Raw genomic sequence first — 15,283 nt, 5'->3', positions numbered from 1 at the left:
GACTGAAAGGGGATCTTATAGAAACTTACAAAATTCTTAAGGGGTTGGACAGGCTAGATGCAGGAAGATTGTTCCCGATGTTGGGGAAGTCCAGGACAAGGGATCACAGCTTAAGGATAAGGGGGAAATCCTTTAAAACTGAGATGAGAAGAACTTTTTTCACACAGAGAGTGGTGAATCTCTGGAACTCTCTGCCACAGAAGGTAGTCGAGGCCAATTCATTGGCTATATTTAAGAGGGAGTTAGATGTGGCCCTTGTGGCTAAGGGGATCAGAGGGTATGGAGTGAAGGCAGGTACGGGATACTGAGTTGGATGATCAGCCATGATCATATTGAATGGCGGTGCAGGCTCGAAGGGCCGAATGGCCTACTCCTGCACCTAATTTCTATGTTTCTATGTAATGGATGTTTGTCACTTACCAATGTCCCGAGATGGAGACAGAACCAGAGAGGGACAGAAAAAGACAAATGGAACAAAGTAATTTCACTTTACATTTACTGTAAATTATTGAACATTCAAAAAATATTAAAATGCTTTATTCACAAATGTTATTAAATTACATTTACACCTAATTTATACTTTAATACTGTTAATCTGGCTTTACAGACAAACAATTTGTATTAAAGTACAATGAAAGCAGTTGTGATCTTATGATATTAATAGAGATTGTCAACCCGATTGTCCACATGTGGGTCTATAGACCCCTGCAATCCATTGTAATGAAGGATTCAATGAAGTCAAGGATCAAGGAGTCATGGGCATTACCTGTCACACTATAAGAATAGCTGCACATATGAAAATCAGACTACCAATCGTTAAGAAAATAAAATTAGACATTGGACTCAGGCATATCAATAAAGAAAACTTGTATGACAATTGCACAAATAAGAGACACAGATGCACAAAAAAAAAATTGCATTGCATCCAAGATGTGTCCAATGTTATTCCAGGTTCCTTTTATTTATCAGGTTGACCATCTCAAAACTAGGCTGGTAATCACCAAGATGTTGGGAAGTGAGAATTTTTTTTTTAAATGCAATTTTTGAAAATAAAAGTCCTGACTGGAAGTATTCATTCATATGTTGTACTTTCCTTGGGCCTGTAACTATACAGTGGTGCGTTTTCAAACGGTGCTTCAATTATATTCCTTTGTGGATAATCAGTGGAGCCAAATACTGGAGGAGATCCAGACTCCGCAAAAAAGGAAAATTACAGCAGTAATAGCAGCTCTCCATAGGTAGTTTACAAAATTTAAATACATCTCACACAGTCCATAAAATCATAGCTCAACTATTCCAACAAAGCACAATGCAGACAACAGCAAGTACAGCGTTACCACTAGCCTGGAGCCACCACCAATCAATACACTATAGCGGTTAAAGAAATCATCTTCTTGGCCTGGATCTGAAAAGCAAACAAGAAATGCGATGTCAGACAAGAATTTTTATTGGGGACAAAATAAACACTTTTTTGGCGGTGGGCGGGGTGAAACGGACGAAAGAATCACTGTACAGGCTAGGCTTCAATTGTAAATTAGTAATAAACCATTTTTAAATTCTAATACAAATTAATGTCAGAAACCCAAATTATATTTACAAACAAACACAACTTGGAGGAAACAGTTTACAATAGTCAATACATTAGAATAAAAATAGCAGAATGAGTAAAATGGTGCCATTTGCTCCAAACAATGGAAACACTTCTAAAATTATGCAGATTGAGCTGCAGTTTGGAGAAAGGTGATCAAAACTCAGATTTGAATAACACATTCACACCAACGTCAAGCTGTTATTTACACAACAGGATTGTATTTACATTCAACATTTACACCTTTGTCCTTGATCGTTTTATAATTTCCTTACTATTGCATTAGCTTTTATCAGTTCTCCCTCGTTACTTGGTGCCACAATTCTCCCTTTCAAATCAACCCTTCATCCCAAATGAAAAGATACCTCATTCTCCAAAATCACCCCTTCCCTTCCACTGCAAATCATTGAATGCCAGAAACCAAACCCCAAAAACAATGCGTGTGCTGGAAATATGAAAATACAAGCACCACCAGCAAAACCATATTTATGGAGAAACAATTAGCCTTTTAGGACTTCACTGACATGAAATATTAACACATTTTCTCTGTAAATGTTTTCTGTTTTTACGTCCTTTCTGTTGTCACTTAGAAATGCCCCCATATTTTCGATTTGAAGACTTCCATTAGATCTATGATTTGGCAAACAATTCTTGCTCATGCTTCTCTTGTGTGCAGCCAGATAACATTGACCCCACTGCCTTGCTTCAATGCCTATCATTCAGTTGCTTGAGCTGTCCTTTGCCTGTCAAAGTGCAATTAATCTAGTTGCAGGTTACATGAAGTCTGGCAAGGATTTGTGATAGACAAGGAACATGCCATGAATTTAGAATGCCAATGGTTTAAAACGTAATACCCGTGAGGAATTTAGGAAAGATGTTTTATGTTTGATTGCCAAATAGCACATTTCTCAACCTTTTCACATGCTACCAAGCAGCATTGATTATTAATAGGCTACACTTACATTTGGGACATACCGATTGGAAATAGGCCCTTCAACCCAACTCTTGGCAATGGAGAATCTTGGAACAAGTTATAAAGGCATTATGTAATTGCAAATTGTAGCAAGCCATCCCAGACTACAGTTACACTGGTACTCAGACCTACAGCGCCTCAATCAAGGATGTTCACCATACAGTAAGTGTTTCAACAAGACTTTCAGCCACAGCCAGTCAAGAACCAACCTACTAACTAATATCAGAGAACAAAATCTATTCTGGGCACAGATAGTTATTAGAAGGAATACCCAAACTCAACTTTGTGAGCTTACTGCTATTTAGTTCCTACATACAACCTTAAGGTCATTCGCAACTAAATACAATTCATTTGATGTTTGAAAAATATGCCACTATTTTAATGCATTATTAACAATCTTGTTAACATTCATCCAAAGTCAGTCAACTATGTAGAAAAAAAACTGAAGCAGTGATGTTATTCATTTATTAGCAACACTTAAACAAATAAGAATACTAGTTATACTAAAGCAGTCCAATGCCAGGAAGGTTACTTGTGGAAGAGTTCAATAGCCCTTTGTGAACCTAGGCCAGTCTTCAGAAATGTTGCACCTGTAATTTTAATCTGTCAAGTAACCATGTGGCATAGCTCCAAGTCATAGGAGCAGATGTAGGCAATGTGGCCCATTGCGTCTACTTCGCCATTCAATCATAACCGATATATCTTTCCCTCTCAATCTCCTGCCATCTCCCCATAACCTTTGACACCCTTACTGATCAAGTGTCTGTCAAGTAGAAGGTACACAAAAAAGCTGGAGAAACTCAGCGGGTGCAGCAACATCTATGGAGCGAAGGAAATAGGCAACGTTTCGGGCCGAAACCCTTCTTCAGACTGATCGGGGGGGGGGTGGGCGGGGAGAAGAAAGGGAAAAGGAGGAGGAGCCCGAAGGCTGGGGGATGGGAGGAGACAGCAGGGGACTGAGGAAGGGGAGGAGACAGCAAGGACTAACAAAATTGGGAGAATTCGACGTTCATGCCCCCAGGATGCAGACTCCCCAAACGGAATACGAGGCGCTGTTCCTCCAATTTCCGGTGCTGCTCGCTGTGGCCGTGGAGGAGACCCAGGACAGAGAGGTCAGAGACGGAGTGGGAGGGGGAGTTGAAGTGCTGAGCCACCGGGAGGTCAGCTTGGTTATTGCGGACCGAGCGGAGGTGTTCGGCGAAACGATCGCCCAACCTCCGCTTGGTCTCACCGATATAGATCTGCTGACATCTAGAGCAGCAGACGCAATAGATGAGGTTGGAAGAGATGCAGGTAAACCTCTGTCTGTCAAGCAGAGTTTGCTAATTTCAGCTAGACTGGTAAAGAAACCTGGAATGGCTCCAGTACATGTATGGGGGAGGGTCTGACATATATTCTCAAGCAAAAGGCAAAGTTCTAGTATAATTCAGAACAGGCAATGGAAAGACCATTTCCTCCACCGATGCAGCCTGACCCAGAGCTGTTTTTTGTTGCACAAGATTCCAGCCTCAGATTTCTCTTTGGCTTGGTGTAGCCATATTCTCTTTGCTGTTGAACAGTTGACAGTTTTGGCTCACATTTCCCACTTGGGTCTGGCAAATACTTCTGAGTTATCCCCAGTACAGGAGGTGTAGCCATATTCTCTTGCTGTTGAACAGTTGACAGTTTTGGCTCACATTTCCCACTTGGGTCTGGCAAATACTTCTGAGTTATCCCCAGTACAGGAGTGGGCATTTTTTTGATGTGCACTTTGGTACAGAAAATACAATTTATAAACATATTTGGAGTTTAGTCATTTGGGCAGTATACTTGAAATCATCAATGCTTCAATTCTAGAGTGGGCATTTCAGACAGATTTCAGAAATGGCATGGTGTGCGATTCTCAACACTTACCACATTTCTCAATCCTTCCCAAGTGTTTTGCGCATTGAAATCTTCCATTGCCGCATTTACACCAGGTGCATTGCTTTAACACCCATTCGTTTTCTGGAGTTTTGTCACACATTCTGTCAGGAGGAGAATGTGACATACAATGTAAAGATCACAACACAAGCTCGAAAGAAAACAACATTGCCAAGTGGAGTATTTTCTTACTTGAGACGTTCATCCCTCTCACAGTATCTGCCAACGAAAGGTGGCGGGCACGCACAGAAGCTTCCCAGGATACATGTTCCACCATTATTGCAGCAACTCCTGTCTAGACTCTTGCCTGGAGGCAAAAAAAATCAATTAATACACACAGCTCTTCCATGCTGGAAGGAATACACCAAACATACAGCAAAAGCTGCATTCAGATGACACCAAAGCTACCCGTCCCTTTTTTAAGTATATTATAAATTGCTTCTCTTTTACACTACCGGATAATAATAATAATAATATCTTTTATTGTCATTGCACACAAGCGCAACGAGATTTGGGTTTGCAGCTTCCATCCAATATCATAACTTAAATAACTAATAAAGTTTAGATTTAGATACCCCGAGAACATGATTCGTAAAAAGAACATTACAACAGTAAAATAGTCAAAACAGTTCAAACAGACTAAAGTGCAGATGTGTCTGTGCGACGTGACCATCCGAGGGAGACAGTCCATGGGGAGTGGGGGGGCATGATGTACTCGTATCCGATTTATTTTGCCCAGATTGTATGCAAAACCTCGGTGCATGTGACAATAGGTCACATATATTTATGTACAATGAAAAGCTTTGTTTTGCAGACTATCGAAACAGATCAGATATACCATACATAAATAGTCACAATACAATAAGGGAAGATATTGAGTCCAGAATATAGTTCTCAATATTGTAGCACATCCGTTCCATAAACAAAAGTCCAAATTTCCACAATGGGGTACAGATGAATTGGACAGTACCCTAGCTTATGGAAGGACAATTCAGATGCCTGATTATAGAGGGGAAGAAGCTGTTCCCGAGTCTGGTGGTGCACACCTTCATGCTTCTGTACCTTCTGCCAGACGGGAGCAGGCAGACAAATAAAGTCAGAAGATAGACACAAAAAGCTGGAGTAACTTGGCGAGATAGGCAGCATCTCTGGAGAGAAGGAATGGGTGATGTTTTGTGTCGAGACCTTTCTTCAGACGAAGGGTCTACACAAATAAATAGTCAGGGTGGGACAAGTCTTTGGTTATGTTGGCTGCATTTCCGAAGCAGCAGGAATATAGATGGAGTCAATGGTGGGATGTCTGGTCTGTGTGATGGACTGGGCTACATCTATAACTCTACATTTTTTTGCAATCTTGGGCAGAGCCATTCCCGTACCAAGCTGTCATGCAACCCGACAGCATCAGTATGCTTTCTGATTGACTATCTCATTGGCTATATTTAAGAGGGAGTTAGATGTGTCCCTTGTGGCTAAAGGGATCAGGGGTTATGGAGAGAAGGCAGGGATGGGATATGGATTTGGATGATCAGCCATGATCATATTGAATGGCGGTGCAGGCTCGAAGGGCCAAAATGGCCTACTCCTGCACCTATTTTCTATGTTTCTATGACAGTATCAGTATGCTTTCTATTGTGCATCAGTTGAAGTTCGTAAGAGTCCCTGGACATGTGCTAAATATCTTCAATCTCCTCAGGAAGTAGGGGCATTGGCGCATCTTCTTGGCTGTTGCATCAATATGGTTGGTCAGTGGTAATATTAGTGACAAGGAACAGGAAACTCATCCTTTTCCACACCATTGGTGCAGATTGTGGCATAAACCTGACGGGCTGAATGGCCTCAAACATGTCCTCACAGTCTGAAGAAGGGTTTCAGCCTGAGCCGTTGCCTATTTCCTTCGCTTCATAGATGCTGCCTCACACACTGAGTTTTTCCAGCATTTTTATCTACCTTTGATTTTCCATCATCTGCAGTTCTTTCTTAAACAAGGTAGTCATGGTAACTGTGGGAGACGATAGGTTTGTAATAGATATCAGTCATAGACTGAAGTCTGAAGAAGAGTCTCCAGTCCACCGGAAAGGTCTCCAGAGATGCTGCCTGTTCCACTGAGTTACTCCAGCATTGTGTACCTATCATCAGTCACAGACATGTTTAAGAAGGGACAGCAGATGCTGGAAAATCAAAGGTAGACAAAAGTGCTGGAGAAACTCAGCGGGTGCAGCAGCATCTATCGAGCGAAGGAAATAGGCAACATTTCGGGCCGAAACCCTTCTTCAGAGTGATGTAGGGTGGGGGAGGGCGGGGAGAAGAAAGGAAAAAGGAAGAGGAGGAGCCCGAGGGCTGAGGGAGAGCTGAGAAGGGGAGGAGGCAGCAAGGGCTACCGGAAATTGGAAAATTCAATGTTTATGCCGCTAGGGTGCAAACTGCCCAAATCTGCACCAAATATGGGGTGCAGCTCCTCCAATTTCCGGTGGTGCTCACTCTGACCATGGATCAGCTGACATCTAGAGCAGTGGATGCAATAGATGAGGTTGGAGGAGATGCAGGTGAACCTCTGTCACATCTGGAACGACTGCTTGGGTCCTTGAATGGAGTTGAGGGGGGAGGTAAAGCGACAAGTGTAGCATCTCTTGCAGTTGCAAGAGAAAGTACCCGGGGAGGGGATGGTGCGGGAGGGAAAGGAAGAATTAACCAGGGAGTTACGGAGGGGAGCGGTCATTGCAGAGAGAGGAGGAGCCCGAGGGGGGGGGGGGGGGGGGGCAGGGGCTGGGGAAAATTCAAAGATGTGGCGCAGAGTGGTCTGGGGGGTCACGTTGGAGGTGGCGAAAAATGATGGAGGAGATATTGTTGCATGTGACGGCATCTAGTGGGGCCCGGGAGGGGGGTGAAAGGTAAGGATTGCGGAGGGGGACTCTGTTGCCCTTGTGGGGTACCAGTAGGGGGACTGCCCTTGTTATCAGGGGGGGGGGGGGGGGATGGGGAGAGAGAGCAGTGTTACGGGGTATGGAAGAGCCTCATCTATAGTAGGGCAGGGGAACCCCCGTTCCCTGAAGAATGAGGACATTTCCGATGCCCTGGCTGTCTCTTGTAAAGGGGACAGAGATCAAGAAAATGGAGAGAGGCGTCCGAGACTGTCCCAAGTGAATTTGAGGGCAGAGTTAAAGTAAACAGTGAAGTTAATTACATTAACCAATTCTGCACGGGTGCAGGAAGCAGGCCTCAGTGTAGAGGAGGAAGGGTTGTGGGGTGCCAGTGTTCATTTGGACGTAAAGAACGACACAGAGAGTAGTGTTAACTTGAGCCATAGAGTGAATGATACCGTGTGGAAACAGACCCTTCGGCCCAACTAGCCTACAATTGAGGTCTGTGTTTTACTTAGTTTGAGCAATTTTCATGTATGAGGGATTACCTGGAGAAATATAACAATGGCGAAAATGTGCAAAATCATTAGAAATTTTTAAGCAAATAGCCTATTTTTATGACGATATTGAAATGTATTCATTTAAAAGCAACAGAGGTTTGTGAAAGAAACGCCAGACGTGGCTGTAACTTACTGTCCGTCAACCCAATGAAGCGAATGAAGTTGGCAGCGACCGAGCCCGGCTCCCGCAGTTTGTTGTTGAGCTGCTTAAACTCGGTTAGAGATTCGGGGCTTTGCCCGACAGGTTTCTCAATGTTGGGTTTTGAAATCTGTTGGCCACAGTTCCTCCCATCTCCTCCACAGCCTGAAACAGACAAACGGGAATGTGCCTCACCCAATTCTGCCAACGACTAGTGTAGGTCCGGTGGATTTACCCAACTCATGAACTTACCCTTCACAGATCCCGAAACCTGAACGCCGGAGAGGAGAAGAAGAAATCTGTAAAAAAAAAAAATAAGGGCAAGTTATTTGTCTTAAAAACAAAAGTGGTAAAGCTACATGTTACTTTAAGATACACAGCCTTGCCTAATAACTGCAGAACAATCCATGCGCTCTGGCGTTTATTTCAAAGGTGAAGTCTATTCCAGGCTGCAGAATAATGAACTCGCTGCAGTCTGAGCTCTAGACCGAATTCCCATTATGAACAATTATCGGCTAATTCTCACCTCCACCTTTCCAGCAGAGAAACTTAAGCAGCAATCTTGAAATCAAATTAACAAGTGCAAATCAATAGGCAACAAAACCGCTCGAACAACGAAGCTTCAGAACTAATTCATCGCTACTTAATGTTCCCAGCGTGACATTCCTGCCTTTCTGGCTACAAACATTAATGCAGAACCAAGGCTCAGTTAGCGAATGTCTCTCCCTTTCCTGCCAAAAAAAAAATCACTCTGACTCGAATTTTAAATTGAAACTTAAAGATCGTTATTTTATGTTTCAGATTCAGATTCAATTATCGTTATTGTATTAAACGTGCATCACTTTTGGCGTTTCTGAATAAAAAACACTGCGGATGTAAATTAAAATATGCAAGCATTTAGACGCCCTACAAATTAAATAAACTGTTTACGATTTTATTGTTGCCTGCTGTTACGAAGGTTAAATGTTCTGTAAATATTAACGGTTTAATTCCATTATTATATCAACTACATGTTAAATTCCAGTTAAATCATTGTTAAATTCCTCATGTTTAATCAGAAGTGTTTCCAACATTTGTAGATGTTCAGTATGTAGAAATAAGGAACTGCAGGTACTGGTTTACCAAGGAAACACACAATATGCTGGAGGAACTCAGCGAGTCAGGCAGCATAGACACAAAAAGCTGGAGTAACTCAGCGGGACAGGCAGCATCTCTAGAGAGAAGGAAATGGTGACGTTTCAGGTGGAGACCCTTCTTCAGTCTGGCAGCATCCATGGAGAACATGGATAGGTGAACATTTTGATTCATTTTTAAACTGCGGGCGGCACATCAACCGCCTCAACTTCTCCACTCCCCTGTCTCACTCTAACCTCTCCCCCTGAACGTACAGCCCTCCACTCACTCTGCAACAACCCAGAGTGGTTCATCAAACCTGCCGACAAGGGAGGTGCCGTGGGAGTCTGGCTCGCTGATCTCTACAAGGCTGAGGCCACGCGCCAATTCTCATACACCTCCTCCTACTTATCCTAGGACCATGACCCCACAGACAAACACCAGGCCACTATCTCTAGCACCATCACTGACTTTGTCAACTCCTGCTCCCTGCCCACCCAAGCCTCCAACCTCATCGTTCCCCAGCCCCGCACGGCCCGATTTTACCTTCTCCCCAAAATCCACAAACCTGACTGTCCTGGCAGACCCATTGTTTCTGCCTGTTCATGTCCTACCGAACTTATTTCCACATACCTCAACTCCATCCTATCCCCCCTGGTTAAATCCCTCCCTACCTATGTTCAAGACACCTCACACGCTCTTCATCTACTCCATGACTTCCGTTTTCCAGGCCCCCATTCCCTCATCTTCATCATGGATGTCCAGTCACTCCACACCTCCATCCTCCACCAGGAGGGTCTCAAAGCCCTCAGTTTCTTCCTCGACCGTAGAACCAACCAATCCCCGTCTACTGATACTCTCCTCTGCCTAGCGGAGCTGTTCCTTACCATTAATAACTTTCCGTTTGACTCCTCCCATTTCCTCCAAATACAAGGCATAGCTATGGGCACGCGCATGGGCCCCAGCTATGCCTGCTTCTTTGTAGGGTACATTGAACAATCCTTGTTCGAGGTGTACCATGGCCCTATCCCCGAACTCTATCTCCGCTACATTGACGACTGCATTGGTGCTACCTCCTGCACCCACACACAACTCACTGACTTCATCCATTTCACCACTAACTTCCATCCGACACTCAAATACACCTGGACCATTTCCAACACTTCCCTGCCATTTCTAGACCTCACTATCTCCATCGCAGGGGATAGACTGCTGACCGACATCCACTATAAACCCACTGACTGCCATGGCTATCTGGACTACACTTCTTCCCACCCTGCTACCTGTAAGTACTCCATTCCTTACTCCCAATTCCTCTGTCTACGCTGCATCTGCACCCAGGATGAGGTGTTCCACACCAGGGCATCGGAGATATCCTCATTCTTCAGGGAAAGGGGGTTCCCCTCTTCTACCATAGATGAGGCTCTCACCAGGGTGTCTTCTATACCCCGTGACTGCTCTCACTCCCCATCCCCCCCACTCGTAACAAGGGCAGCGTCCCCCTTGTCCTCACCTTCCACCTTACCAGCCGTCACATATGACAAATAATCCTCCGATATTTTCGCCACCTCCAACATGATCCCACCACTTGCCACATCTTCCCATCTCCTCCCCTGTCTGTTTTCTGCAGAGACCGCTCCCTCCATAACTCCCTGGTCAATTTGTCCCTTCCCACCTGAACCACCCCCTCTCCAGGCACTTTCCCTTGCAACCGCAACAAATACTTCACTTGTCGCTTTACCTCCCCCCTTGACTCCATTCAAGGAGCCAAGCAGTCTTTCCAGGTGCGGCAGAGATTCACCTGCACCTCCTCCAACCTCATCTATTGCATCCACTGGTCTAGATGTCAGCTGCTCTACATCGGTGAGACCAAGCGTAGGCTTGGTGATCGCTTCGCCCAACACCTCCGCTCGGTTCGCAATAACCAACCTAATCTCCCGGTAGCCCAGCACTTCAACTCCCCCTCCCATTCTGAATCCAACCTTTCTGTCCTGGGCCTCCTCCATGGCCAGAGTGAGTCCCACCGTAAATTGGAGGAGCAGCACCTCATATTTCCCTTGGGCAGTTTACACCCCAGCTGTATGAACATTGACTTCTCTAATTTCAGGTAGTCCCTGCTTTCTCCTCCCCTTTTCACCTCACCCTCAGCCCACTGGCTCCAAATCTTCCTTTCTTCCTCCCACCACCCCCACCCTCACATCAGTCTGAAGAAGGGTCTCGACCCGAAACATTGCCTATTTCCTTCGCTCCATAGATGCTGCCTCACCCGCTGAGTTTCTCCAGTATTTTTATCTACCTTCGATTTTCCAGCATCTGCAGTTCCTTCCTAAACATTTTGATTCGGGGGGGCCCTTCTTTAGACTGATTGCAGGGGCGGGAGGAAAGAAGGCTAGAAGAGTGGAGGATAGACACAAAAGCTGGAGTAACTCAGCGGGACAGGCAGCATCTCTGGAGAGAAGGAATGGGTGACGTTTGGTCTTCTCTTTCAGAAGACCAGAAGAGTGGAGGGGCTGGACAAAACGTGCTGGGTAATAGATGAACATAGTTGAGGTCAAAGATCTTATAGCAGAGCTCCGCTATAAGATCTTTGGTTGAGGTGGGATATTTGATAGATGATCGAACAAAGGCTAGAGATGAACATGCTCAACGTGTGAGACGAAAGGATTAGAGAGTTGCAAATTGTGAAGCTGGATAATTGAGGAGGTGTGAACCATTTAGGAATGTATGGGGAATGGAAAAGATAGCTGCAAGGTCAGCCAGGGCTCTGGGGAAGGGTGGGGTGGATGGAGATTATGGAAGAGAAAGGGAAGGGTGGTAGTTTTATTGAGGTTAACTAAAGTTGTAGAATTCAATGTTCATGTGAAAGGGTTGTCAGCTGCCTGAGTGGGATATGTGATACTGTTCCCCCAGTTTGTGTGTGGCCTCGTTCTGTCAATGGAGGAAGCCCAGGACTGAAAGGTCAGTATGGGAATGGGAAGGGTAGTTAAAATTGTTAGCAATAGGGAGCAAAGATCTTTGATAGGGAGTTCCCGCAGGTCTTGGCAGACGGAACACAAGTGTTTGACGGAAAGTTTCCGATTTTTATTTTATTACCCTTTCTAAGTAAACTTAACCATCTACCTGTTACTTGAAGGCATTACCATTGTCGTACCTCTTCATCCCTGACATTTTTCCCCATCATCAGTTTTCTTGGAGAGACTAGAATTTTACAAATGCCAGCCATAAAAATTATTTTGTCTAAATCAGCAGGTCACCGGCTGTATATTCCACAACAACGGCTTATGTCCTGATTGCATAAAGCCTTTCTTCCATCAACAAGGAACAAGTTAGAACTGTGATGAAATGCCCTCCACTCGCCTTGATGGAGGCATCTATAATTATAATAAAACTCCTCCAGCATACATATAAACAGCTTACTTGTCTGGCAGGCTATTCACTACTCTGAACATGCATTCCTTCTACACATGGGTAGAGTGCATACAATCAACAATATATATATTTTTAATTAGCAAATGTTGGAAATTTGAAATAAAAGCAGAAAATGCATGTCAGGCAAGATCTGTAGAAAGATAAAACAGTTAATTTGCAGCTATAAGCACTACAGCGCAAAAGCTGAACCAAGGCTGCAGCCATACTATAGCCCAGCCTGGCCTGTGGCAAAGATATCTTTTGGTGAAGATGCATGGATGATGAATGAGGGAGAACACGGGGAGGACTTGGGTAAAAGTGCAAATGTGAGGATAAGGAGAGCAGAGATCTAGATAGAAGAGAGGGTCAATGGGCAGGAAAAGAAACCAGGACAAGAAATGTGGGTCCCTTGAAGGCAGAAACAGGTGAGATTATTGTGGGGATCAAGGAAATGGCAGAGGAGTTGAACAGGTACTTTGGTTCTGTCATCAATAAGGAAGACACAAACAATCTCCCAGATGTACTAGAGGACAAAGGATCTAGAGAGACAGAGGAACTGAAATAAAGTTGCAATGGCCGATAAATAGTATTGGGTAGATTGATCGGACTGAAGGCTGATAAATCCCCAGGGCCTGATGGTCTGCATCCCAGGGTACTCAAGGAAGTGGATCTAGAAATCGTGGATGCATTGGTGATCATTTTCCAATGTTCTATAGATTCAGGATCAGTTCCTGTAGATTGGAGGGTAACTAATGTTATCCCACTTTTCAAGAAAGGAGCGAGAGAGAAAATGGGAAATTATAGAACAGTTAGCCTGAAATCGGTGGTGGGCAAGTTGCTGGAGTCAATTATTAAAGAAGTAATAACGGGGCATTTGGGTCGCAGTAAAAGGATTGGTCCAAGTCTGCATGGATTTATGAAGGAAATCCTGCTTGACTAATCTTCTGGATTTTTTGAAGGATGTAACAAGTAAAATAGATGAAGGAGAGCCAGTAGATGGAGTGTATGTGGACTTTCAGAAATCCTTTGATAATGTCCCACTCAGGAGATTAGTGGGCAAAATTAGAGCATTGGTATTGGGGGTAGGGTATTGACATGGATAGTGAATTGGTTGGAAGACAGGAAACAAAGTGTAGGAATAAACGGGACCCCGTCAGAATGGCAGGCAGTGACTAGTGGAGTGCCAAAAGGCTCGGTTCTGGGGCCGCAAATATTTACAATATATATTAATGATTTAGATGATGGAATTAAAAGTAACACTAGCAAATTTGCAGATGACACAAAACTGGGTGGCAGTGTGAATTGCGAAGAAGATGCTAGGAAGTTGCAGGGTGACTTGGACAGGTTGAGTTAGTGGGCAGTATAATGTAGATAAATGTGAGGTTATCCACTTTGGCAGCAAGAACAAGGAGGCAGATTATTGCACCCCACCCACGGTTTCATGCGGGTCCCGGAAGTTTTTGTCAGTCTCCCTACCTGTTTCCACTATCTGCAACCTCCGGCAACCACCTACAACCTCCGGGAACGCACGGAAAACTTGGGTGGGGCGTAAAGTCTCCAGAGGTTTCCGTTCAGGTTTCCTAAGTGGGAACAGGGGCATTACATCGAGCTCGAGGGGCTAGCGAAATCAAGGGGTATGGGGAGAAGGCAGGCACAGGTTACTGATTGTGGATGATCAGTCATGATCACAATGAATGGTGGTGCTGGCTCAAAGGGCCAAATGGCCTTCTCCTGCACTTATTTTCCGTTCCTTTTTTCTATTTATACAATTTAGTTTGGTGTCACCTGTCCCGAGGAACAGTAAAAAGGTTGTGTTGCTTGCTATCCAGTCAACAGAAAGACAATACATGAATACGATCGAGCCATATACAGTGTGTATATACGATAATGGAATAACGATTAGTGCAAGGTAAAGCCAGCAAAGGTTAGTCCGAGGGTCACCAATGTCGTAGATAGTAGTTCAGGACTGCTCTCTGATTGTGGCAGGATGATTCAGTTGCCTGATAACAGATGGGAAGAAATGGGCCAAACCGCAGGGTCCTTGAGAGAGGGAGGTGCGGACTCGGTGGGTCGAAGGGCCTGTTTTCCGCGCTGCATCTCTAAACTAAACAGAGCCTGATCACATTGGATCCCTTTGACACTGGATCCCAATCTCGTTCTGCCGCATCTGTGATATAGTTGATGTGTCAAGGCATTTATGCTCAAAGGATTTACATGGCAACTTCCACTCCTTAATATGATGTTCAGAACCCAGCATACATCTCACTTCACCATCCCAAGACATGATGAAATAGACATGACTACCATGGAGTCACACAGAACAGAAATGGGTCCTTTGATCCATTGCTTCCATGGTGACTCTGGAGTATCCAACCAAAGTATACTTACTTTTGAAAATGGCACATATCTTTTTATGACATGATGGATGAAGTGTTCATCTAATACTTTGTAAATTTTATGAGAGTATCTTACCTTTTGGACCAGTGTCCCTTGTGAAACCTCACATCAACTGTACTAATCTCGATGACACCCTTAGTCACCTTCTCAAAACATCCAACCAGGTCAGTCAGACAGAGACTCCTCTTAACAAATGTACATTAATCCAGTTTCTCTGAATTTTCTCTAGTAACCAGACTAAGTGCAGACTCATTGGGTCTGCTCCCCCAACGCAATATTTCACCACTCACCCATTCCCCCAACACAACCCGTTCCCCCAACGCAATATTCCACCACTCGCGCATA

At 44.4% G+C, this 15,283-nt stretch overlaps 1 protein-coding gene across 1 annotated transcript; it reads right to left on the bottom strand.

Moving 5' to 3' along the window:
- Positions 1-1,038: 1,038 nt before the first annotated feature.
- LOC129694219 (cryptic protein-like) lies at positions 1,039-9,648 on the bottom strand. The gene is made up of 6 exons (XM_055630936.1): positions 9,605-9,648; positions 8,273-8,319; positions 8,015-8,185; positions 4,656-4,770; positions 4,455-4,567; positions 1,039-1,405 (listed from the first exon to the last, which is right to left on the bottom strand). The coding sequence occupies exons 1-6, from the start codon at positions 9,646-9,648 to the stop codon at positions 1,281-1,283; spliced, it is 615 nt and encodes a 204-aa protein (XP_055486911.1). The 3' UTR covers positions 1,039-1,280.
- Between the last annotated feature and the right edge of the window lie 5,635 nt (positions 9,649-15,283).

Source organism: Leucoraja erinacea, chromosome 3, assembly GCF_028641065.1.
Source record: "Leucoraja erinacea ecotype New England chromosome 3, Leri_hhj_1, whole genome shotgun sequence".
Classification (NCBI taxonomy): domain Eukaryota; kingdom Metazoa; phylum Chordata; class Chondrichthyes; order Rajiformes; family Rajidae; genus Leucoraja; species Leucoraja erinaceus.
Note: the sequence above shows the minus strand (reverse complement) of the source record. Positions and strands in the feature narration are given on the sequence as shown.

Excerpts from the sequence above, each read along its gene's own strand:
- LOC129694219 (XM_055630936.1), bottom strand. The coding sequence starts at position 9,648 with ATGAGGTTGGAGGCTTGGGTGGGCAGGGAGCAGGAGTTGACAAA. Across the intron at positions 8,320-9,604 it reads AGGGAGCAGGAGTTGACAAA|ATTTCTTCTTCTCCTCTCCG; the intron begins GTCAGTGATGGT and ends TTTTTTTTACAG. Across the intron at positions 1,406-4,454 it reads GGGAAGGATTGAGAAATGTG|ATCCAGGCCAAGAAGATGAT; the intron begins GTAAGTGTTGAG and ends TTTGCTTTTCAG.